This window comes from Malaya genurostris, chromosome 3 (assembly GCF_030247185.1).
Source record: "Malaya genurostris strain Urasoe2022 chromosome 3, Malgen_1.1, whole genome shotgun sequence".
NCBI lineage: Eukaryota > Metazoa > Arthropoda > Insecta > Diptera > Culicidae > Malaya > Malaya genurostris.
In genome coordinates, this window is record NC_080572.1 from 39,160,705 (window position 1) to 39,186,245 (window position 25,541).

At 38.3% G+C, this 25,541-nt stretch overlaps 2 protein-coding genes across 51 annotated transcripts in view; one reads left to right on the forward strand and one right to left on the reverse strand.

Moving 5' to 3' along the window:
- Window positions 1-9,198: 9,198 nt before the first annotated feature.
- The window catches only part of LOC131434538 (sodium channel protein para), a 198,337-nt gene continuing 181,994 nt past the window's right edge, over window positions 9,199-25,541 (reverse strand). For all 50 annotated transcript variants that reach the window (XM_058601349.1, XM_058601321.1, XM_058601352.1 and 47 more), the window contains one exon: window positions 9,199-25,531. In XM_058601349.1, the coding sequence (XP_058457332.1) occupies window positions 24,500-25,531 (1,032 nt within the window). In that variant the 3' untranslated portion in view covers window positions 9,199-24,499. The remainder of the gene's footprint in view (window positions 25,532-25,541) is intronic.
- On the forward strand, window positions 11,555-17,839 carry LOC131433772 (uncharacterized). Its single transcript, XM_058600365.1, has one exon. It carries the CDS (start codon window positions 11,555-11,557, stop codon window positions 17,837-17,839), a length of 6,285 nt encoding a protein of 2,094 aa, XP_058456348.1.

The following is a 25,541-nucleotide window of genomic DNA, read 5'->3' on the forward strand; positions in this document are numbered from 1 at the left end:
TAAAAAACCTTTTACGTAACACAAGGGGTGTACCGATAGTAAATAGTTCGCGCAGTACAATATAGGTGGAACCAAGGATGGCTTTTATCGTATCAAAGAATGCTCACTCGCAACTTTTCCACGATTAAATCAGTGCCATCAAAGAGAATCGGAAATCATCGCAACAACAAAAAAACCGGCATGGTACATTTAACATAGAATAGACACTAGTGCGAGAGTGAACCGTCTGAGAATCAACGGCTAGCACGCTGCTGTGGGGATTCTCTCTGAAGCAACAAACGGTCGCTTATTCTCGTTTCGCGATCCGATTCTGTATGGGCAGTTGATAATTGCGATAGAATCATTTTACTATTGCCGCTTATTCTAACTATGTGCATATAACCTTTGTATAAGTTGTGTCTATGAAAATGTCTGTGAATGCTGCACACAAGGGTTTTGAAATATTGCAACCTAGTATGAGAATCATCAAGTTGAATCATCGATTCGATTTTCTGCGATAATTGTCAACTTGCGATTCTCTCTTGGTAAATTCCACACAGCGGCGATCATTATCAGACTGAAATTTTTTTTAAAGGCCATGAAATACTCAGAGTATGAAGTGGAGCGAAGAAATGTAGAAAAATTCTCTCGAGGTTCATGCATTGAGAGACTCGAATTCTTGTAGCATCTTCTACCGGATTGAAAATGTTGTATACAATATAGATAAAAATCTAGCAGCTTCTGTCAAATTTTCAGCAATCACCAACACTGGGTGGAACTAGTGCATCACGAAAAATGATTTTTATAACAATTTACTCATACTGTCATGTCTGTTAGTCTGTGTCATTACTACCGGTTATTCAGTTTTGCGACAATGCGCCAATAGGAATATCTTTTTGCGACCTTTGCGCTTTGGATAAATCACGAATACGCTACCATCTCTTGGTCGTGCAACTGTCATATTAAGTAAATTGTTTTCTTTTATACATATCTTAATCTGCTGAGTGCTCCGAAATGGGAAATTGACGAGACAAAAATATTTTCTCTATTGAATTTTGTTTGGAGTTGGTGTCTTCACAAAAGTTGTTTGTAATCAAACTGCGCGTTTTTTATGTGAATAGAATGGTTCATTTTCGGATTTAAACTTTTGAATCTAGCTTTCTTAATTGAATTTAAAAGTGATTGCACTCCGCTGCAAACTTGTTGTGTACCTATTACTTAACTCTTCTTTTGATCGAGTTATATCAATTTCATAGAGTAAAAGTATTATGTCTCTTTTTCTGTTCTATCTTTTATATGAGTTGTTCTACGAGAGTTTTCGAGGGAGTTGACAATCTATTTGTTTTTAATATAAGGTATCATAAAAGTTATGATTGTTTTTTCATCAAAAACTAGTCATCCTAATATCAATATTCAATAGATTTCAGATTAATGAATACAAAATCCTATACGGTTTCCGAAAGGTAGTAAACGTTTATTGCACTAACTTTTCTCGGATACAGCTGAACCGATTTTCATAAACTTAGATTCAAATGAAAGGTCTTATGGTTCCATACAAAATTCCTAAATAATTTTTTTTTCATACAACTTTCGGTTCCGGAAATATGGGATAGAATGTGCAAAAAATTGATCATATAAGTGCTCCAATTTTTCTAGGAGATGGCTAAACCGATTATCACAAATTTAGATCCAAATGAAAGGTCTTGTGATTCCATACAAAATTCCTGAATTTGGTTTGGATAAGACTTCCTGTTCCGGAGTTATGGGGTAAAATATACATAAAATGAAAATATGCGTACAAATTTTCAAATAAATGATCTTATGGTCCTTTACAAAACTTATGGAATTCACCTGAATTCGACTTCAGGTTCCTGTATTTTAGGATGATTAGAATAAAAATTCCAATTTCAAATTACTTACTAGCTTTTCTCAAAGATGGCGTAACCAATTTATGCAATCATGAATGTAAATGAATAATCCTATGGGGCGAACGAAAAGCTAAAAAAAAATCTGAACTGACCTCAAAACGGCTTCGTTTGATAGTCCACAGAAAGAAAAGATGAAACTTACACGACATGTAAACCGATAGTACTATTAAATAGACATCAGTTGAAACGAAAATCTGATTTAAAACCATGATTGATGTAAAATTACATTGAAATTCATTTAGTTTTTCAATGAACAAGACTGTATATTTACAAACCGCTTCGTTTTGTAACGTAAATTTCCATTCAATTGCCTGCTCCAAATATGTGCATGAAATAAACAATTTGATTGCGACTATCCTGGTTTTCAGAATTCAGTGGTCATATTTTCCCAAATGGATCTCAGTTACTTTTCTCAGCGATGGTTTGACCGATTTTCACAAACATAGATTCAAATAAAAGGTCCTGTGGTCCCATATGGAATTGTTGAATTTCATCCGGATCCGACTTGCGGTTCCGCAATTTTAGGGTAAAGTGTGTTAAAAATTGTATACTATCACTTAAAATACAAGAAACAAAAAACATTTAAAAAAGATTCTAAATTGACATCAAAATTACTCTAATCGATGGTCATTATCAGTAGACGGTCAAACAAAGCGTTTCCGGTTGTTCTTTCAAGAATCAAGCATAGTGATTAAGTGATTAAGCGAGCTTAATTCAATTTAGAAATGCTATGCAATCATTGTGAAGACCAACTTTTGCACCGAATCTTTCGACTTTTTCGACACAGTTCATCGAGTACGCAAAATATCTGTGTGGGTGTGTTTGTGTATGTGTGTTTATGTTTGTGTGTAAGTAACAAAAATGTGCACTCGATTTTCTCAGAGATAGCTGGATCGATTTTCACAAATTCATATTCAAATGAAAGGTTTCTTGGTAGGTTGCTATTGAGTTTTACGCGGATCGAACTTCCGGTTCGGGAGTAACGGATTAAAATGTGCAAAAAATTAAATAAGCGCCCTCGATTTTCTTAGAAATCGCTTAACCGATTTTCTTCGACTCAGATTCAAATTTAAGACCAGCTATTGCAAATCTTATAGATACGACTTTTGGTTCCGGAGTTATGGGGTAAGAGGTGCAAGATGAGCTAAAAAAGTGCACTCGATTTTCTCAGAGATCGCTCATCCGATTGTCGCAAGCTTCAAATGGAAGGTCTTACAATTCCATACTATCCTACCGAATTTCATCCGGATACTACTTCTGGTTCTGGAATTACAGGCTTATAAGTATAAAAATAACATTTTCTGGAGCGTATTTTTATACATAACACGGAAAAATCAAACCAAATATATTCAAATAGCCGTATAACTCTTCAATTAGGCGGGTATAGTTAGTTGGTGACCAAATACGTTGACTTTGAGTATATTGGATCATCGTTCCTGGTCCAAAAAGTACCGAAAAAATGCTCGAGTGCTCCAAACCGAAATTCACTCTAAATCCTCATAAACGACTAAACCGATCTTCGCAAACTCAGATTCAAATGAAAAGTATTATGTTTCCATAAGATCATGTAGAATTTTATCCAGATCTGGTTTCCGGTTCCGGAAATACAGGGTAGTGTGTATGAAAGATGTGATATAGAGCGATAATGAAAAAAACGCGAACAATTTGGTTTAAATCTGTTTCAATTTATAGGTTACACAGAAAGAAAAGATGAAACTTACACGACATGTAAACCGATAGTACTATTAAATAGACATCAGTTGAAACGAAAATCTGATTGAAAACCATGATTGGTGTAAAATTACATTAAAATTCATTTAGTTTTTCATTGAACAAGACTGTATATTTACAAACCGCTTCGTTTTGTAATGTAAATTTCCATTCAATTGCCTGTTCCAAATATGTGCATGAAAATAAATGTAAATTCACAAAATATTTGTATCTGTGAATGCTAGTAGCTGACTAAACAAACCGATTCAGCTATACCGGTTTCCAGCTCCCGGTTACGGAAGTACCCGAGATAGTGAACGAAAACTCTAAAACAACAGCTTTGTCGGTTTTCACTAACTTAGATTCAAATTACAGTGTCAATTTCTATAAAAATAGGCTGCTCTTGACTTTTGTTTGGATCTCACTTCCAGTATCGGAACAACAGCGTGAGATGTGTTTAAAATTTTAAACCTTCATTTAGAGCAAAAATGCTAGAAAAACGAAGAATGCCTATTCATTTGGGTCAAAACTGTTCATAATTGAAAAGGCTATGCTAGTGTATACCGAAACAAACTTTTTTGTAAGTATACAGTTTTCAAAGCCAAGTTTTTTTATCAATAACCTAGTAATATTAATAACAACATGAGTTATATGAGAAAGGCATCGTTACACCACTAGATGGATTAAAACATGTTTTTTATATTATTTATAATCTTTAGGACTACAATTTGATTGATTAAAAACATCTCTCGCGAAAATCCATTAAAATACAATATTAATAATGTAAATAAATCTGCCTAACTAGTTTAGGGATATGTTGAATAAATTAAATAGGAAAATATGTGATATGATTAATCATCTTACTCCTTATAACCGATAGTAGATCTTTAGTTAGATTACTCGTCACACTATTACTATTACCAGAAAAACCAATAATTTTTCCCGGTAGACAGCTTCCCTGATAAACTTATATCTGGGATAGTTCAATCGCTCGATATATTATATACCTATTACTTATACATCGTAAAGACAAATGTAGAAAAATTGATAAATAAATGATGTGACAGATCTCCTCGTATCCAGCTGTCTGTAGTTTTACGAATTCTGGAAGTTGAACGTTTTTTTTTTATTTTTCATAAATACACGTTTTCTTTATGTATATCAGTTTCCTTATGCATATCATAAGTTTTTCTTCGTCGTAACGTTCACCATATATAGTTTTTTTAGTCTTGTTAAGGCGTAGAGCCTACCTATTTTTATCGAACTATAGCTGCTATACATTACATTAAAAAATATTTATTTTTGAATAAACATTTGGAATAAAATAATGGACTTTTTTCGGGATGGAGATAAAAAAAACCTAAGACAAATAATTATTTTTGATAAGCTTTTCATGGAAGGTAATTGTTTAAGCTTACTTACAAACAAAATCTACGCCCTGCGAGCGGTCTCCCCGCAGTTAACCGGAACATTCGCCATGGCGGACAAAAACGTGCGTGTAGGCATGTTTTGAAGTTATTTCTTCGTTTTATTTATCAGTTCCTCCTCTCAAGTTTCCTGAAGTTCTCAATGAGACGCAGCGAGGGGACATGTGGCGGATACGCCGACTTGGGTACAACATCGATATATAACCGCTCTATGTCCTCCAACAATAGCTTCGAGTAGTGGGCCGACGCCAGATCCCTCAAGAACACCGCGTTTTCACCTTCGCGGTATTTCTGAATGAACAACGCAACTCCCGGCAAGCATTTTGTATAATGAATTTCCCCGTGCACGGCCAGTCCAGAGCGAAAAAAGAGCCCCTTTTAAATCTTTTGCTCGATGATTGTCAGCCGCAGCAGCACCTTCTTAGGGAACTTGGTGTGAGAAATAAAGTTCGCCTCGGAGCTCACTTTCGTGGGGGAAGTAAAATATTAAGTACCATGCCAGTCATTACATTCAGGATGAGATAGGTCTCGATAGGTCACCACCGCCATCGCCGGGAAAATCAAGTTGATCATCTTATACAGCCGCTGCCACTGCATCATTACCTGCAGCTCCTAAACCAGTGGTCGCGACTTCCGCTTCCTGACATGTATGCTCATGTTCGCTAGGTACATTTTCACTGCTTGGCCAAGCGCACGCAGCGACGTAGCCACTTTTCCCTCGGTCTTCTTCTTCAGATTTATTTGGAGCTTCTTGTCACTCAGTGTCGTCGGCCGTCCGAAACTGGGCTTTTGTAATGTCCAACTAGCTAAGGAGTTTATTCACGCTTTTTCCCGATTCACAGTTCTGCTTCACGGTCTTCTGTGTCTCGGAAGAGCCTACAGTCTTTCCGCGGCGATGCCGAAATCTCTCGCCCGTCATCCGCCACCTGTCAAAGTCCAAGATGATTCATTATAAAGGTGCAAACGTTACTGTACATGATCTTAGTACTATTTCAGGTTTATTATCACTTATATCAAAGACATCATATTAACAAGATATCCAGCTCTCACATTTCCCGAACAATTTTTTGGCAACATCCTTTTTTGCGACCATGGCGCCCTCAGCCGAGTCCGCATCGAATCACGTACATAGAAGTAGAGGAGAGAAATGTCAGATTCTTGCCCGCCAAAATAGCAGCACTGCGCACCCATACAATTGACATGACATGTTGACGTCGTGTGATGGCGTTGCTGAACTGAAGATTGAGATCGCTCCAAGCTGACAGGGTCTGCTTATATTCTAGGTAAGATAGCTGGTTGAACTCGTGGAAGAGGAAGGAGGCTAACATAAAAAAAAATAATTAAAATAAAATTGAAACTCCAATAGTTTGAATGAAATGATAAAGAATTGCAGGACAGTGATTAAATCATTTGCGGCGGATGATGAATTATCCAGCAAATGATACAAACCCTGTGAGAATAGGCCATTGTTAAAAAAAACTAGCTGTTGCCGTTATGAGGGTTATGAGCTTCATCGTTTCGTACATATTTTTCTATTGAGATTGTATAGTATACCAAGAGATATCCCAGATCTTCTCCCATCCCTACTAATAAATCTCCTACCCTGTGATACTCGTGGTGATTCAGAGGTACCCGCGGTCTCTATAAACAACAACATTCCTACCCTTCCTTAGCAGCATAGATTTTGGTCTCGGTCGGCGTCGTCATTGTCCATGTAATGAAAAGTTTTGAGTGAGTATGCACAGCGAAAATGATTTACTTCTCCGACTTATAATGTTTTTTGGTTCATTGTACATTTTCACACATTCGGTCAATCACGAAGTGTACTTCAGCTCAGCTCTACTTTTTTCAATGAAGTGATGTAAGCGACACTTGTAGATCGAATTTAAAACTGAAGGCGACTTGTTGACATGTTTTGATATTTAAGAGCTTTGTGATGTTTTCGATTTTTTTGAAGATTTTTCAATACTGAATATCGATATTTGAAGGTGTACTTGTTTTTGATGAAAAGGTACCTATAACTTTTAATGGTAGCTTATATAAAAAAAATGTTCAGCAAAATTCCGAAAACGACTTTATCGTAGAATTTAGTCCCAAAACATTCCAACAAGTTATTAGAGGCGATTGATCAAATTCGGGAGGGGTCTTGGCGACTGTTTTCAGTTCGGGTGATGTAATATTCTATGTGATATAACCGACAAATCGCAGTGTTTTTCAGTGTGCCAAAATTTCTCGCAGACGTCTGAATCAATTTCAAATATTACAGAGGCGTTTGAAAGCTACTATTATCACACCACTAGATGGATTCAGAACCTTTATCTTAAGTTTCGAGCTGATTTCATGCGTTTTGATGTTTATCGAGACAACTCTGTAATTGTTGTAGTTTTTATTATGAATGTTCTATGCTACATATATTTCTATTTCTAACGTCTGCTGATGGACCTATAACATCACACCTACAATTAAAGCTATTTTCATACTTACGTCAACCACAATTTTAACCTAAATTCAAAACAATACCCCTTATTCTACGTTTCTTTACAAGCTCAAATGAAGACGCCCATCATATGGCGTCATGCACAAATTATGTCACGTTGAATTTTAATTAATTAAGAATAAGAGAGAGAATCGGCTTGGAAAATTTCGGATGAACGAATTTTCGGAGTACCTATAATGAAAGCAACACTGGGTTTGATATATTGTTACCACAATGAAGTCTGATCAGCATTTTGTAAAGCAGTCAAGTTCTATATTTTTGTCTTTTATTATTTATTTATACAAACTTCAACAATCTTCATAATAATTATAATTAATAATAAATCTATAATCATTTTTCTTCTCTTTGTCGTTTTTTGTGTGTGTTTTTTTTGTAAAGAAATATTAAATACTCAAATCAATACTTAGTCGTATGTGTTGGAGTGTGAATGCGATAGTTTTTTCTTCTGGTTCGCTTTCGTTTTTCGCGTACTGATGATGCATATACGTGCGCATGAGTTTTCCACGAGAAAGTTTCTGGTTGATGTACGTGTTAATGCTGCCATATCATGATATTTGTTATCATTCAGAAATTTTGCAAATGGAAAATTATTCAATGATCCATTTCGAATGCATCAGCTCGGGATTATTTTTTTTGAATATCTGTTTATTCAGGTTTGCTTTTTTGGCAAGTAGCATTAGCCATGACATACTTAAAATGAAATGCGCCAACTAAACTGTACAGGCTTCACATTATTTGTGAACTCAATGCTAAAAATGGGGTGGTTTAAATTATAAATTATGGTGCCGATTTCAATTGATGGTATCCGTTTACTATATTTTCGATTTTACATTGGTGCACATACGAGAACAGAAGAAATTTTTGTTGCTTTATTCATTTTTAGAAAATTACTCAGCAATCGAAGCGAAATTCGATCTGATTTATTTTATTGCTATAGATATTATTTACAAGCTACCTTCCTTATTTTCATTTTTCAAAAGTTATTTGCTACGTATACACCCTCTAAACTGACTGACAATACTGCAAACGAGTTCATTTTAGAAAGCGACTCTTGTATGGAGGCAAAATCTAAAATTTAATAAAGAATACCAAATGCGGTCTATGATATGTGTCAATATACTATGTTTTATTACTATTGCGAAAGTAAATCTCACTACTAAAAATACTGAGCCAGAGAAACGAGTGGGAATCGCTCGGTACCGTTTCGCGTTACGCATCTGGGTTGGGAAGATTATAGGACGTTTCAATCGAGAAAAGTTTCTTGAGAGATTCCCTCTCGTTAAAATAAACCGAGTTAAAGGATGTCTTCACTGCTGATGCTCTTTTCAGAAAGTTTTCTCCACGCATTTGTAATAGTTGGCGCATTTACAAGTATATTTACTGAAAGTGTGTTTTTGTGTGTGAGTTGATAATTTTGACAGGCTAGGTGATTCATATTCAGGACTTGGTCCAACTCGGTCACGGCGGTGGTAAAAACCTTTCTCTCGACTCTAGTTGAATGTAGTTATTCTAACATTATCAAACATACGACGGAATTAGTCCCAACACACGGAAATACTCTTCCTCAGTTGGAGACGAGAAAAGAAAAAGTATAGTCGGGGATAAAATTCGTGGGCAAAAGCGAATGAAATCGGAAAAGAAAACTTCTTACTTCTAGTTGTTTTTAGATTTGTTTTATTGAATCTTGTGCTATATTTCTTTTCTTTTCTTCAATTGTTACTTCATTGATGACAAAGAGAAAACTTAACAAATGAGAATTATGCTAACAAAACTTGGAACGATTAAGAAAATGTTTTACAACAACTTGATATTTATGCAACGTTTGATAGGCAAATTGTTTCATTGTCTTCATTTCTTGCGTCCTAACATTTAGCGATCGTTTTTACACTAGCACTGCGCTGATTCTAAGGGTCGTTCCATCTTAGCATGCACATTCCTGATTGAGAGATGATTCTTCGTTCTTGTGTGTGTGGGTGGGTGCCTGTATGTGTGACTGGATGCGTGTGTTTTAGCGATAACACGGAACTATGTCTCATGGAGGAAACTGATGATGCTGATACTCAAGTATATGAATAATAATCTTACACTACCTCGCCGAGGGATAAATCATCTATAAATATCGAATTTTTACAGATATCTAAGTTTCTGTTATGGTTCGTTTCATAATATAGCTGGGGAAGTCGCTATATATGAGTTGTTTTTCAGTTTTAATCTCTTTTTTTCGTTTAACTAATGATGAAAAATAATGCTAGTTTTATTTATCTAAGATATGGACAGTGACAGCTTTTCATGATCTAAAGTTTTTTTAAGTTTTTGTTAGACTTTGTATAATTTATTAGTCTGTCTAGGAGATGTGTCAAATAAGGAGTATGTTGGGTTCAATATTCTTTCATATCCCTCTGGATCAGATCTCTGTGTTACGGCAACTTATAATTTTGTATCAATTGTCGGGGACTTTTAAGCTTACTTTTAGCTATACATATTGCACATTTTCTCCACTAGTAATGTTATCTGTGTTGTTTTAAGATACGATGGTTCAATACATACATAACACGTCACTAGAGGTGACGATAATATGTCATAACTACTGTATTGATGAGAGTACCTTTCGCAAAAAAACTTAACTACGTCTCGTAGATTGGTTCTGACAGGCTCAAGATGTTACTTTATGTTGGCATAAACAGTATCGCTCTATTTGGTAACGGATTTTCTGGTTGGTAAGCATTTTTGCATTTGTTGACGAGTTTCGAAATCGGAACGCGATGCGAGCTAGTGTTACAGAGGAATTAACGTTTATCGATACAATTGTCACAAATACAATGAAATTGCTATTACTCACCGTTGTATTACTACATGAGTTTCTGGTATTTCTAAAGAGGAGATCGGTACACACCTAGAGAAAATCGTGTAAATTTACGTCTTTCAAGATCGATATACTCGAGCATCAAATATGACTCATTTTTACAGTTGATCTAACACATGTTTAATGCACTTCGACATATTTTCAAGAGTTGAAACATGCAAGTTTAAATGCATGCTTGGAACATAAGGTATGTTTGAATCATATTTGAAACATTTTTGTAAGATTCAATCATTTTACGAATTACGTTCTTATGAATTGAGTCATAAGTAAATTTCATTTTTTTACTGTGTATGATTAGAGGATAACACTTTTTGTCGTAATAACACATCACTCAATAAGTCATGTTACGGACAATCTGTAACGACGATACCCCTCGGAGCTAATACCAAAATATTGAGCCAACGTGATGACAAATGAACGTCAGTCGATCGGGAAACGAAACGAACAGTAGTAGCCATGTTAGATACGTATGTGAATTGGAAGTGAGTTTCATCAAGTAAGAGATTTATTGAATTATTGAAATATTATTAATTTAAGTCTGAAATTCATTTATAAAAATATAGATTAGGCTTTCTTTGATCAAGAAGATCATTTTGTTACGCGACAGATATTATAGTAGGAGACTAAAATGTGAGTAAGAAATTTCTTAAGTAGCTGTAAAATTGTTAAGAAAATATAATTTCAGCTTTGAGCTATAACATCTATACAAATAGGGTTTTGCTACAAGAACTCCGAATACCGTCGCTAACAAAAACTCAAAGATTTTACGTTCGACATCATGCACAAGTCGATTATTCGCCAGACTCGTTCTATGACTAAAGCAGCACGTGAGGCACCTAACCTTCAACCTCAGACTACCTCCGATAATGCAGCATCGTCATTCGATATATCTACCATCGAGACCGAGCGAGGCAATAGAAACGATTGCGCAGGATGCGAAAGGCCAAATGATGCAGAGTTGTATATGATTAGTTGCACGAAATGCGAGTTATATTATCATTTTTCTTGTGCGAACGTTACTACTGCAACCGCACACAAAAAGCCTTTTATGTGTCGAACTTGTACGCCCTTAAAACCTAAATCCGTTCATTCTGGTGGATCGCATGTGAGCAGTACCCGTTCAATACGAATCGCCCTTGAATTGCAACAAATGGACGAAGAACACCAGCTACAAGATGAAATCGCACAGGAAAGAATGAAACTCGAACAATTGGAAAGGAAAAGGTTGTATCTTTCTAAAAAGTACGAACTTCTCCATCAGCAGGATGATATCGATGAGAAACTGAGTGTCCGAAGCAGTAACAGCCAACAAACACCCAACATGGTTGAGAACTGGGTCAAGTCGCAAATACAGACTGAGAGTGCCAGTCTAGGCATCCATATAGGTATGGCCGAACGCGCTGATCATGTCCAACCCTTGAGTGAAAATACGGTCGAGCTAGTGAGCACAAATTTTACATCTACTCCCATAGCAAAAGCTAAAATATCATCTATTGTTTCTGAGCAAACGAATCAGGAACCAGTGATAAATTCAACTCCTATACAGACAATATCAACGTCTGAAGCCACAATAAATGAGATTGCCTCTATTGCGACCGTTGTAGAGAACTCCAGTAGTTTCAAAGGCTCTGTTGTTTCACCTGTTTGTGTCGATTCTATTCTCAACATGATGAAGATATCGTTACCAAAGATTGATAACAGCAAACCGAAAATTCATAAAGTATCTGCATCAGCGTTCGATGAATGGCGAAGTAAATTGAAGCGGGGCGAGCTGGAGGTCATTCCGCACGAAGAAAAGGAGAGTAAGAAGCGGGAACTAAACCATCTGGCACTTGTGAAGCAACTCGAAGATCAACACGGTAAGGAGAGACAATTACAACATCAACGCGAAGAGCAGCTAAATCGTCAACTGCAGCAACAACAACGCGAGCAGGCGAAGCGGAATAGTGAATGGCAACGCAAACTTCAGCTGCAGCACGAAATCCAAGAAAAGCAGATGAATGAACTAGAGCGTTTATGGAAGTTGGAGCAGCAGATAGCCAACCGATCTGGCACGACACGGTGTATGAATAAAAATTTAGAAACGCAATCTCGTGCAGAGAATCAATTAGCAGATTACGACAATAATAAAACAAAATTTACAATTTCTTTTGATCGGCATTCGGTAAGTCCATCTGGAGCCAATCAGTTAAGCGATGAGATGAATGATAACCCCTCACAGTACCACGATTTACATTCCTCTACCACCGTTGAAAGTCCGGTAGGAGGTCGTACCCGATTTTCATCCTCTTTGAATTCACCATTAGTTGCTTCTTCGGCAGTGCCGAAATTTGAAAATGTTCATCCATCCGAAGCGTGTCCCCCCGCTGTGATTCTACCGTCGTTAGGTCCCACTTCTCAACAAATAGCATCCCGACACGTCGTGTGCAAGGAATTACCAATATTTGCAGGTGACCCGGCTGATTGGCCACTTTTTATAAGCAGCTACAACCACTCGACATTAACGTGCGGTTATTCCGACTTCGAAAACCTACTGCGACTGCAGCGATCGCTTAAAGGAAGTGCCAAGGAAGCAGTAAGCAGCCTATTACTTCATCCATCCACTGTGCCACAAGTATTGTCGTCATTGAAGTTGTTGTACGGACGACCGGAACAAATAATTCATACGATGATCGCCAAAGTTAGAGCGGCCCCCTCCCCTAAAGCAGATAAGTTAGATTCATTGGTGACTTTTGGTATGGTGGTTCAAAATCTTTGTGGGCACTTAAAAGCAGTAGGAATGGAGAAGCATTTAGCAAACCCTATCCTACTACACGAACTTGTGGATAAACTTCCAGCAAACGTAAAATTCAATTGGGCGCTCTATCAGCAACAATTTACAGAAGTTGACCTTAGTGTGTTCGGTGACTATATGGCGCAAATTGCATCTGCCACCAGTGGTGTAACAATGTTTGCAACACCTAGTTCAAAGGTATCAAAAGAAGACCCCCGAAATAAGCTGAAAGAAAAGGGTTTCGTGAACACGCACTTAACCGTAGATCGAGAAACTTCCAAGAAACAGGATAAGAATAAAAAGAAGAACGTTGATCAATTTAGCAATAATATCAAACCATGTTCGATATGCTCCGTCGATAATCATATAGCCGGTGATTGTCCTAAGTTCAACAGCCTAGGGCTAGACGATCGCTGGAATATTGTGAAGGAGAAAAAATTGTGTAGGCGTTGTTTGATTCCACACACTCGTTGGCCTTGTAAGAGCGAACCTTGCGGAGTGAAGGGATGCCAGAAGAGACATCATCGTTTACTTCATTATGAACTTCCTCAAATGAATCCAACAACAAACGAGTCTACACCAAATGTTGTGTTCAATTTGCATCGTCAACATGCCACCTCGGTGCTATTTCGAATAGTTCCAGTCGTCTTATACGGTAAAAATGGAAAAGTGGATACGTTCGCCTTTCTCGACGATGGGTCGTCGGTGACGCTTATAGAAAGTACGATAGCAATGGCCCTGGGGTTGGAAGGAAAGAAAACGTCTCTCTGTATTCACTGGACGACGGGTGTTACAAAAAATATCGCGGAATCTCTGGAAGTAGGTCTAGAAATCTCTGGTATTAATCGTTCGCAACGTTTTATGGCTTCAAACGTATTCACAGTGGATGGACTTGGATTGCCAAAGCAAACGATGAATATCACGGAAATGATAAACAAATACGATCATCTGAGAAAGCTTCCAATCCAGAGCTTCCAATCGGCAGTACCTGGGATACTAATTGGTTTAAGCAACGTTCATTTACTAGCAACATTGAAGCTGAGAGAAGGACGGGTAGGAGAACCAATTGCTACAAAAACGCGCCTTGGTTGGGCCGTTTACGGTAACATGAAAGAGAGACTACTTTCACTTCCACACAGGCAGTTACATATATCTGAAAGCTCAACTGAAAATGATCTCCATGAGTATGTTAAAACCTTTTTCGCGGTGGAAAGTCTTGGCGTTGTCACTTCACCTAGTAAGGAAAGCATTGACGAACAACGAGCAAACTCTATTCTTTTCGAAACCACCAGACGACTAGAGAATGGAAGGTTTGAAACCGGACTACTCTGGAAACAAGACTATGTTGAATTTCCGGATAGCAGGCCAATGGCAGAAAGAAGGATGAGATGTTTAGAAAAACGCTTAGCGCGAAACCCGCTGCTATATGAGCAAGTTCGGAAACAAATCGTCGATTTTCAGACAAAGGGATACGCGCACAAAGCGACTGCGGAAGAGCTCGATAGATTTGATCCTCGCAGAACTTGGTACTTACCACTCGGTGTGGTCATAAATCCAAAAAAACCAAATAAAATACGGCTTATATGGGACGCTGCGGCTAAGGTCGACGGCATATCTTTGAATACCATGCTGCTGAAAGGACCTGATTTGTTAACACCATTGTTGTCTGTTCTGTTCCAGTTTAGAGAGAGACAAGTGGCAATTTGTGGGGACATCGAAGCCATGTTCCATCAAGTAATGATAAGAGAAGCCGATCGCAGTGCACAATTGTTTTACTGGAGAGATTCACCGGAGAAACCTCTTGATACGATGGTAACTGATGTTGCTATCTTTGGCGCGACATGTTCCCCTGTTCATTCGCAATACGTTAAAAATCTCAACGCAACCCTATTCGAAGCAGATCATCCCAAGGTAGCTAATGCAATCCGTAATAAACATTATGTCGATGACTACCTTGATAGCGTCGATACGGTAAACGAAGCGGTTGAAATGGCCCTAGGAGTAGCAGAAGTCCACGCGAAAGCCGGATTCCACATTCGGAACTGGATTTCGAATGAACGATCGGTGTTAAACAGAATTGGAGCTGTTAAACCTACGACTGTGAAAAATTTCGTTGTGGAAAAAGAAAATGGAATGGAACGATTGCTTGGAATGGTGTGGTTGCCGGAAGAGGACGTGTTCTCATTCTCTTTAACCCTTCGCGAGGACCACATGCCGCTGTTGGCGGGAGAAATAGTCCCGACTAAGAGACAATTATTGAGCGTGGTTATGAGTATATACGATCCAAACGGATTAGTCGCTGCGTTTGTCATCCACGGAAAGATATTAATTCAGGATGTGTGGCGATCAGGTATTGACTGGAACGACTCGATACCCGTCGAGCTCTTATGTCGCTGGAAACGGTGGGTTGCAGTTTTACAGAAGATAGAGAGCGTCAAGGTCCCACGCTGTTATTTCAAGAATTATCATCCGGAAAATTTGAAAAACTTAGAGCTTCATATCTTCGTTGACGCTAGTGAAAAAGCGTACTCTGCTGTGTCTTATTTTCGTATCGTTGAACAGGAACACGTTCGGTGTGCACTGGTAGCATGCAAAACGAAAGTCGCTCCATTACAACCACTTTCTATTCCACGTCTCGAGCTTCAGGCAGCTGTCATTGGATCTCGTTTGCGTGAAACTATCACTAAAGGCCACTCTCTCCCAATTTGGCGAGTCGTATTTTGGACGGATTCTAAAACGACCCTCCAATGGATTAGATCAAAGGACCTTCGCCGGTATCGACCCTATGTTGCTTTCCGTGTAAACGAAATTCTAACATTGTCAAAGGCAGTAGAATGGAGATATTGCCCATCGCGCTTAAACGTTGCAGACGAAGCTACGAAATGGATTAAGAAAGGACCATCATTCGAACCGAACGCTCAGTTCTACATGTGCCATAAGTTTCTGTACCACCATGAAGATAAATGGCCCCAAGATTGCATTGCAATTGTGGATCAAGCTGCCGAAGAGACACGGTCAGCGTTTGTGTTTGGTCACTTTATTATGAAACCAGTGATACATCTAGAACGGTTTTCCAAATGGGAAAGGTTACTACGAGCCACTGCTTATGTTTATCGTTTTATATCTCGCACGTTGCACCGTGAGCAACGACCGTGGCCAGAAAACTTAACACGTGCGGAATTGCAAACAGCGGAACAGGGTTTGTGGCGTAGGGCACAATCAGATGTTTATCCCGACGAGGTTGCTACATTCATAAAGAACTGCCAGCTACCAGTCGAAGATCGAAAGCCCATAGAAAATTCAAGCAGCATATTGAAACTCTGCCCGACACTTGACGAAAGCAAAGTTCTTAGAGCCAGGAGCCGAACAGAATCCGCAGAGTTTGCCACGTTCGATTCCAAATATCCAGTCATTCTACCTAGATACCATCGCGTGACGGAGTTACTTGTGAACTTCTATCATCGTCAGTTCCATCATGCAAATAACGAGACAGTGGTCAATGAAATAAGACAAAGATTCAACATTCCGAGATTACGAGTTTTAGTACGATTAGCTTCAAAGAATTGTCAATGGTGCCGTGTATACAAAGCTGTTCCTGTTGCTCCTATGATGGCTCCTCTGCCCAAGGCTCGCTTATCTCCCTTTGTGCGCCCATTTACGTATACAGGCGTTGATATATTTGGGCCCTATTTGATTCGAATTGGACGCAGTACTGCGAAGCGCTGGGTAGCCCTTTTTACCTGCTTGACCATACGGGCTGTACATTTGGAAATTGTTGCAACTCTTTCAACCGATTCTTGCAAGAAGGCAATTCGCAGGTTCATCGCACGCAGAGGTGCACCGCAAGAAATTTATTCGGACAAAGGAACGAATTTTCAGGGTGCTAGTAGAGAACTGTCACAGGAATCGATAAAAATTATGAACAACGAGCTTAGCAGCACCTTTACAGATGAACACACGCAATGGCGATTCAATCCCCCGGCAACTCCACATATGGGTGGCTGCTGGGAAAGGATGGTTAGATCAGTGAAGACTGCATTGGGTACGATTCCGGTAGAACGCAAGTTAGATGAGGAGTCATTGAACACACTACTGGCTGAGGCTGAGCATATGGTGAATTCACGTCCTCTCACGTTCGTTCCGTTAGACAGTGCAGATAGTGAGGCGTTGACTCCTAACCACTTTTTGATGTTGGGTTCACGCGGTGTGAAGCAGCAGGTGAAAGATCCAGTTGAGGAAAACACTGCGATTAGATGTAGCTGGAACCGCATTCAGCATACGCTAGATGGATTCTGGCGCCGTTGGGTGAAGGAGTATCTACCCACAATTTCCAGAAGAACGAAGTGGTTCCAAGATGTGAGACCAATCAAAGAGGGTGACCTTGTATTGATAGTAGATGAAGGCATTCGTAATCGCTGGCTTCGAGGACTAGTGCTGAAGGCGTACCCTGGTAAGGATGGTAGAGTTCGTAGGGTGGATGTGCAAACTAAAAATGGTATCTTGCGTGAACGAGCAGTCGTTAAGCTAGCCCTGTTGGATGTAGTTGATGACACCGTTGCAAGCCATCCGGCGACACGTGGGGGAGAATGTTACGGACAATCTGTAACGACGATACCCCTCGGAGCTAATACCAAAATATTGAGCCAACGTGATGACAAATGAACGTCAGTCGATCGGGAAACGAAACGAACAGTAGTAGCCATGTTAGATACGTATGTGAATTGGAAGTGAGTTTCATCAAGTAAGAGATTTATTGAATTATTGAAATATTATTAATTTAAGTCTGAAATTCATTTATAAAAATATAGATTAGGCTTTCTTTGATCAAGAAGATCATTTTGTTACGCGACAGATATTATAGTAGGAGACTAAAATGTGAGTAAGAAATTTCTTAAGTAGCTGTAAAATTGTTAAGAAAATATAATTTCAGCTTTGAGCTATAACATCTATACAAATAGGGTTTTGCTACAAGAACTCCGAATACCGTCGCTAACAAGTCATGTGACTGACACACAGATGGCGCTATCATTGTCAAATCCATATGACCTTTATGAAGTACCAACAAAGACTATGTGTGAAATTTCATGACATCTCGATATCTTGTTAATATGATGTCTTTGGCTGGTGAACCACGTCTGATGTGTCCAATGACACAAGAGTCAGCTGGGAAGGTTATGACTTCAGTGTTTTGGGGTTCACATGGTATAATCTGCATCGGCTATCTTGAGGAAGGAAAAACAATCTATAGCGATAGCGTTGTTAGTTCGTTTGAAGGAAAGGTGCCTTCATATGTCGAAGAAAAAAACACTGTTTCACCAATACAATGCACCGATTCACAAGTCGATGGCAACAATGGTGAAATTAAATGAAATACACTTCGAATTGATTCATCTTCCACCCTATAGTCCAGGGCTGGTTGTATGAGACATAGTTACAGACTTTCTCTGATCTAAAAAAAATACTCTCCGGTAAGAAGTAAAGTAAAGTAAAGTCTATTTTAAGGTGCAAGACGAATCCTTCTACAAGCATGGCGTCGAGGAGTTAGAGAAGTGTGGAGTGGATCTTGAAGGAGATAACATTGATGAATAAAATTGATGTTGGCAAAAATGCATGTTTCTTAATTAGTCACACGACTTATTTACCCCTATTCTGTATTTCGTTCGAATCGGATTGTTTCGATCGAATACGAAATTTGACATTCTGTAGCTCGATCAGTTCGAGTTTTCCATACAACAAAAACATCATTCGATCGAATTAGAGAATGCAAATTGTTACATTCGTTCGAAGTAATCCGTTTCGATCGAAATACAGAACAGGGATGATTGAGTGATGCGTTATTAGGCAAATAGTAAGTAGGATTGAAAATCAACCACAGTAATAAAATGGAAATGAATGAAGAAACGCTGTCTTTATAATTGCAATGCTAAATCGCAAACATCACATTCAAAAACGTTTCTACAACCATGCCGTTTCAAAAGTCAGGTGAAGAAAAACTACATTTTAAATGATCGATGTAATCGATATAACAGTTCAATCTATAGTCATTAAAAATGGTTTAATGGCAATAAGAGGTGTTCCTTTGAATGGCCCGCATTTTTGGCAGATGTCACTTTTGAAGCTGTAATATTTTGACATTTGACAAGTAGAAACTGCGACATTAACAAAAATGGAACGATGCTAGCTTCATCGACGCATTGAAATGGAGTTCCGGTGAAACTCTCAACGGGTAAGCATGCTGTTTCGCATTCCCTTCAAACCGGCATGACACCTCTCCATTGTCCAAAAGACGGATTGAATAATTAGTTCTCGTTTGACTGCTTGTTTCTGAGTGCGAAAACCGATTGATAGTGACATAAATTTCATTGAATTGTCGTTCACTTTATGAATGTGTTAGTGTAAAAGTCAGGTGACTTACACCATTTCATTACACTCCAACTAGAGGAATAGACGCTACTGACTAAAGTAATCCAGGAAATTTCAACAGAAATGATTATTTATTAGTTCTATAGATATAAAATTCAAAGCTATGGGTGACTAAGAAATGATGTTTTCCAAGAAAGTGCGTGTATTAGTGAGAAATTACAAGTAGTTACTACTCCAAAAGGAAGGCCCTCACTTTCGATGAAACTCTCGAGTGAGCACGGTGTCTCGTGCTAGTGCAGTAAAAATTTCGCGAGAAAGAAATTTCATCCGGGATTTGGCGACTCGATACAGTGAGGTTTTTACTGGTAGCGCAGTGAAAAGAAAATACATTGAACTTCGGACGAAAATTAACCTACAATATAATCTAAGTTGCTGTACCATAAATCGGTGTCATCTCCCAAAAATTTCTGCTCACAGCAAACCACGAAAAATCCAGCTTTGCTTTCGTCACCGGCCATATTGACGTTGATCTCTGAGTAATGGAAGAGGGCTGAGAACCTTGAAGAGGTTATCTGATTTAGGGTACTTCTTGTGGGTTATCTGAAAGCATACGTGCAGGAGGACAAAAGTTTTTTATTTGACTGAAAAAGTACCATGTTTTGGAACTAGTAAGCAACTGCTGAAGCGTTCGATACTTTCATAAACTGTGAATTTAATTCTAACGTGACACCAGTTATTCTTCCTGTGTAACACTTGTTCGTTTCATAAGATTTCACATAATTGTTTTAATGTAAGCTTGCTTCTAGATACGTTTACCGTCGCGTCTCTATCATGTTCGAACCTCGCTTGAAGCCAGGACTGCATGCGGTCTACATCCCATCTTGTTTTTGGTTTTCATTATTGTTCACAAAACTATTCGTACTGGTTCTAATTTATTACATTGACTGATTTAATGATTATTCGTTTGGCATGAAGCAAGCATGAAGCTAAACTTGTCTACTAAGGACTCTTGGGAATTTTATCGGATGTTAAGTTTTTGTTTGTTTTCCTACCAAGCTAAGCTAAAATTATAGGAAAAATTTCTTGTTTTTCCTGTTAATTTTCTTTGCGCCGAATTTCTGCAAGAAGTGACCATATTCTCGAGCTCTTTTTGTCTAAGGTCGCGGACGAGAAGAGAGGTTAGTGTCGCACTCTCGTCAAATCTGATTACTTATTTAACTTTCCATGTTGGATTAATCTTGAGCGCGTGAATTTTTGTTCATTATTTTCTCTTAGTTGCATTTATTTATACATTCGCAAATTAAGTTTACTGCGTTCTATGGTTTGCTTATTCTTTTAAACGGGGTTTCCTTCACACACTCTTGAAAAAAGGCACTGAAATTGTTGTTTCTTTGTGGACATAGGGGATTGGCGCTCCCAACAATTTTTTTATTAGTTTTTATTTTATTTTACAAGCATTTCTCATTACTTAAATTTTTTTATTATTTTTAAGTATAAATGTATAGTTTTATTCTGCTTTGCTTTATAATTCTTTATCGTTTTTAATAAGCATGTTTTTCAATGTGAGTACTAGCATTTCTGTGTGTGTTGTGTATTTGCAAAATAGACGGATCAATGAGTGGCGTCCGTTTCGTGGCGGTTCGTAAAAACGTAATGGCGTGGTGTGGCGAGATAGAAAACAGAGTGTACCGCAACTTCAAGCGAGGTTCCAGTTTTCGTCGATGATTTGTGATTGCTAATGATGCTTTTTTGCTCGCTCTCTCTCTGTGTCGATGTGCTAGGCTGCCTACATTAAGTTGTCACACGTCACTTTTTATCTGATCATAATTCCTTCTGCAACGTGGCAAGAAACAATTTAATATCGACGATGCATAAAAACGTGTCCTACCTTCTCGCTTTAACACTTTCAACAATTTTTTCTCTCTTTCCCTTTCCCTCTTTCTTCCTACGTTTTGTTTTTTTGTTTGTTATCTAACTAGTCGCTCTTTATAGTTAAATCTTTGGTATGGTTTTGTTTTCTTCTGAATTCACGTTCTTCTTCTACCGTTACTTCTTGTTCCATAAGCATTGTACAAGAAAGAAGTCAACTTACTTTTCTATTTCAAGATGAGAAAATAACCTAAGATGCCGTTTACTACTTCAATTTGAAATATATTCACAAATGTTTTCCACTTTTGAAAATAACTAAATAGTGCAAATATCTTACACTGTCATTATTACGCAAGCAACTATCTTCCTAAACTTGCCATTGCTGTTTTCTGTCACATAACACTTGTTACTAAATATGGTAGTTTAATAATCGATAGAAAATATACCAATTAAAAATAGTTTTCATTTCATTTTGCCTTTTGATCGGCCTCGTAGATGTTTTTCCATAAAAAAATATGTTCATTACTTCTCGGTATGTTTTATTTCATCCACCGTTTTTTTCGTGCGTTTTTCGTTCCCTTCTTCGGCCCGCCCCCTTGCCAGTTGTTGCAAGTATCGCAAGTAGTCTCTTTGTCTAGCTTTATTTTTTTACAGTATGTATATAGCTAAAAATGTAAAAATGTTTCTTTTTGTTTGCTTCTTGTTATTTCGCATTTTTCGTAATTTTTTAAACCATTTTTGTCGGAGAAGCTAATGTTTGTTGTGTATGTGTGGCAAATCCGCCCGAACGCACGTTCACGCGAGTTCGATTGGTAATCACGTTTTGTTGTTATTGCTGTTGCGTTCCAAACAACAATCAAAACGTGAGCTTTGCTCAATTGGATTTGAATATTGACAAGAATGATATAGCGGATCAGTTCGCTTGGTTCGGGATGATAGCGAATGCCTGAGTGTAAGACGACGACAACTAGACGGAGCGAGATAGATTACTCTCGCAAATCGTTTCGTGCTTTTCCGTACGGTTGCATAACGTGTAACACGCACGGCAAGCGGTAAGGAATTTGTGTCAGCGCATATTAAATTTTGAAGAAAATACACGTAGTTGTAGTAAAGATAGGTGTGTTCTGCTTCTTTACTTTTTTTTGCGATTTCATGAATTTGGAATGCGCGTGATTGGTTCGGTGTCTCTGCTTAGTGTATGTGTGTAGAAGTGTATTTGCTCAAAAAATAGATCGCGTTTTTTATTTATCTCATTTTTGTTTTTTTTTCTTTTGATTTAACGAACATCATTTCGTGCGATAATGTTCAAAAAATTTGTTACTTAACATACTTACAATTAGATGTTATTTTGCATTAAATTTATTTTGTTATTCATTAATGATAATATTTGAAAAGCTTGACTAGTGTTTTTTTATTATTAATTAAAGGCTCGCCCCAACCCCTCGCGTTTGATTTACAAATAAGTATGTATTATATAATAATTACAGTACTTTCTTTTATTGCACGCAGAAACATATTAATGATTTTATTACTTTTAGCTGGTTGTTTTTCGCATGTTTTCATAAACTTTTTGTTTGTTGTTTTTTTTACAATAGTAGAACAAAACCTGTGCGATCTTTTTTTCTCTTATTGATAATATAAAAAGCCTTAACATTATCGCAGCAATGCCGTTTTTAAAGGTTTGATTTTTTATTTTTTTACATTTTTGTATGCTTTGTAGAAAAATAATAAATAAAAACGCATATGACTTGCATGCTCTTGCTGTAGCCAATATAATATATTTACTTCTTTATTTAATCTCACTTTATTCACATGTGGTACAGCTGTTACTTCCAGTAACAATCGCTCAACCAGATTTGTTTGCTCGTTTGCTTCGACCGCTCAACATTTTCTTGGTTTTTCTTTCAGAAAACATTGATTTGATTGTGCTTGTCATACCTCACATCTTCGGGTTCTTAATTTTTTTTTTGAATTACTTTGAATTCTATGCAATTGTTTCTCTTATTCTGTTTGCTTTTCTCGTTAGCCTTCAATATTGCCCTGTTATTTGTTGTTTAATCAATAATATTGGAAATATCCAAACCGCAGAATTATCAAATTTGTTTAAAAAAGAGATAAATTTGTTATTCAATCGGTGAAATTAATCAAAGCTAACTACTTTGTTCTCTAGAAAATCAATAACCCGTGCTAGGCTTGTCTGGCTTACATCGATGTGTTGTGCCAGTTGCATCATCACTGTGTACTGCTCACTTCTCGGTTCGGTAGATTTGTATACACTGTCGCACTGCGTTTTGTCCTTTGTTTTATTGTTCTTACAAAATTGGAATGGATTGTGGATTGTTTCCTCTTGGTTTCACTTATTTTCATATCACACATGGTTCATTTTGTCGTAGTTGTTTGTTGTTTCACATATTTTACGGATTTGATTTCACGTTAGTTTTGCGAATTGTCTCACACCAGTCTTCCAACGACAGTTTTCTTTTAATTGTTCGTTCACTTTCACTACCACTGGTTTATGTCTTTATTTGATATTGTCTCATTCGCTGATCTAATTGTTGTTCGTACAGTACGACAAGTAAATAGTTTTATTATCGCATTAGTATGTGCAACCATTGAAAACAGTTCGAAGAATCAAGATGGCAAAAACGGGTAACTGAAAGGCAAACGATTCCAGCAACTGCAACAGAGAACTAATCGCTTTCCTTGTTTGTATTCGCATAATCCGGTTGTTCAGTTCTGGTGGATTCGATCTCATTATCCTTATTGAGCATGTGACACTTTCTCCTTCTTCTTCCCTTGGCGTTGGCAGGATCTTTGTCCATTTGAAATTTTGGTTGTTGTTTTCTAATCCTCAGCTTCTGGGTTTGATATTTTTTTTAACACGTGTGTTGTTATGTTCACTGGTTTGTCTTATGCGATTAAAGTTTTTCTTTAAATAATAAAATTTATTATATGGCAGTCGGCTTTCCCTTTCATTATTGAATATTTTCTCTTTTTTTGTCGGTTTTGTTTTTAGTTCTCTAAATCTCTTAAATATTATTTCTGTCGTGCTTCTGAATCTGAATCAGAGAGAGGGGGGCGAGGCCTGGCTCAGACATCCGCCGATCGTGAAGTTATACTTGGCGATCGTGAATGTATCACGACTCGGTGACCGTTTTTAGTTACAAATCCATCACTTTCTACTAGAACGGCCGTTTGACGACCTTGAGGATCATTATTGCCGTCGGGCGACTCTTTTGGTGATAGACTATGCTCCACTATACCTAAGTTAGCCTGAGAACCACTACCGCCTCCACCGCCAGAGCCGGGTGTTGTTCCGCCGCCACCACCACCACCGGGACTACTTACACCGTTACCTCCACCACCTCCTATACTACCGCTACTAACTCCACCGCTAATTGTTCCAGTGCCACCTCCACCATCACCGTCACCGCCGTCATTATCACAAACGTCGGCATCGGTATCGTCCCCAGTGGCACCACCACCACCTCCACCTTCTTGGCGATCTTTGTGCTTCTTCCACGCGTGCTGTATCAGTCTGGCACAATACTCCTCCCGCTGACGCCACAACGTCGAAGACACTGGCTCGTAGCCAACCTCATCCGGGCGCTGTTGCACTTCACCCAATTCGGCAGTTTCTTCGATTGGGTTGCCTTTTCGGGCGAAGAAATCTTTCGTGAGGGCATCCAGAATATCCACACAGAACATCATATCCCCCCGACAGATTGGGATGTCCATGGAGATGATTTTGTACCTGTTCGGTTTGTGGATTTGCAACGGTGGTTCGAGTACATCCAAAAAGTCCGACAGTTGGTCATACCGTACGTATTGAGTACCGTCCGGATCGAACTGCTGCCATATTTCGTAGTACATATCGTAATCGTCGTCCGTAAGACCCTCCTGCACATCTTCGGTGGCTTGCGAATAGTTTTCGAGAATAACAGCGATGTACATGTTGATAACGATCAAAAAACTAATTACAAGGTACGCTAACAAATACGTGATGCCGATCGTTGACGAGCCACAGTTCCCAGGGTAACCCTTGTCGTTGTCTGGTGGCAGGCAGTCCTCTTCGTTGATTATTCCATCCAACACACCATCCCATCCGGCCGATGTGGACATCTGTGTCAAG

Excerpts from the sequence above, each read along its gene's own strand:
- LOC131433772 (XM_058600365.1), top strand. The coding sequence starts at position 11,555 with ATGGACGAAGAACACCAGCTACAAGATGAAATCGCACAGGAAAGAATG.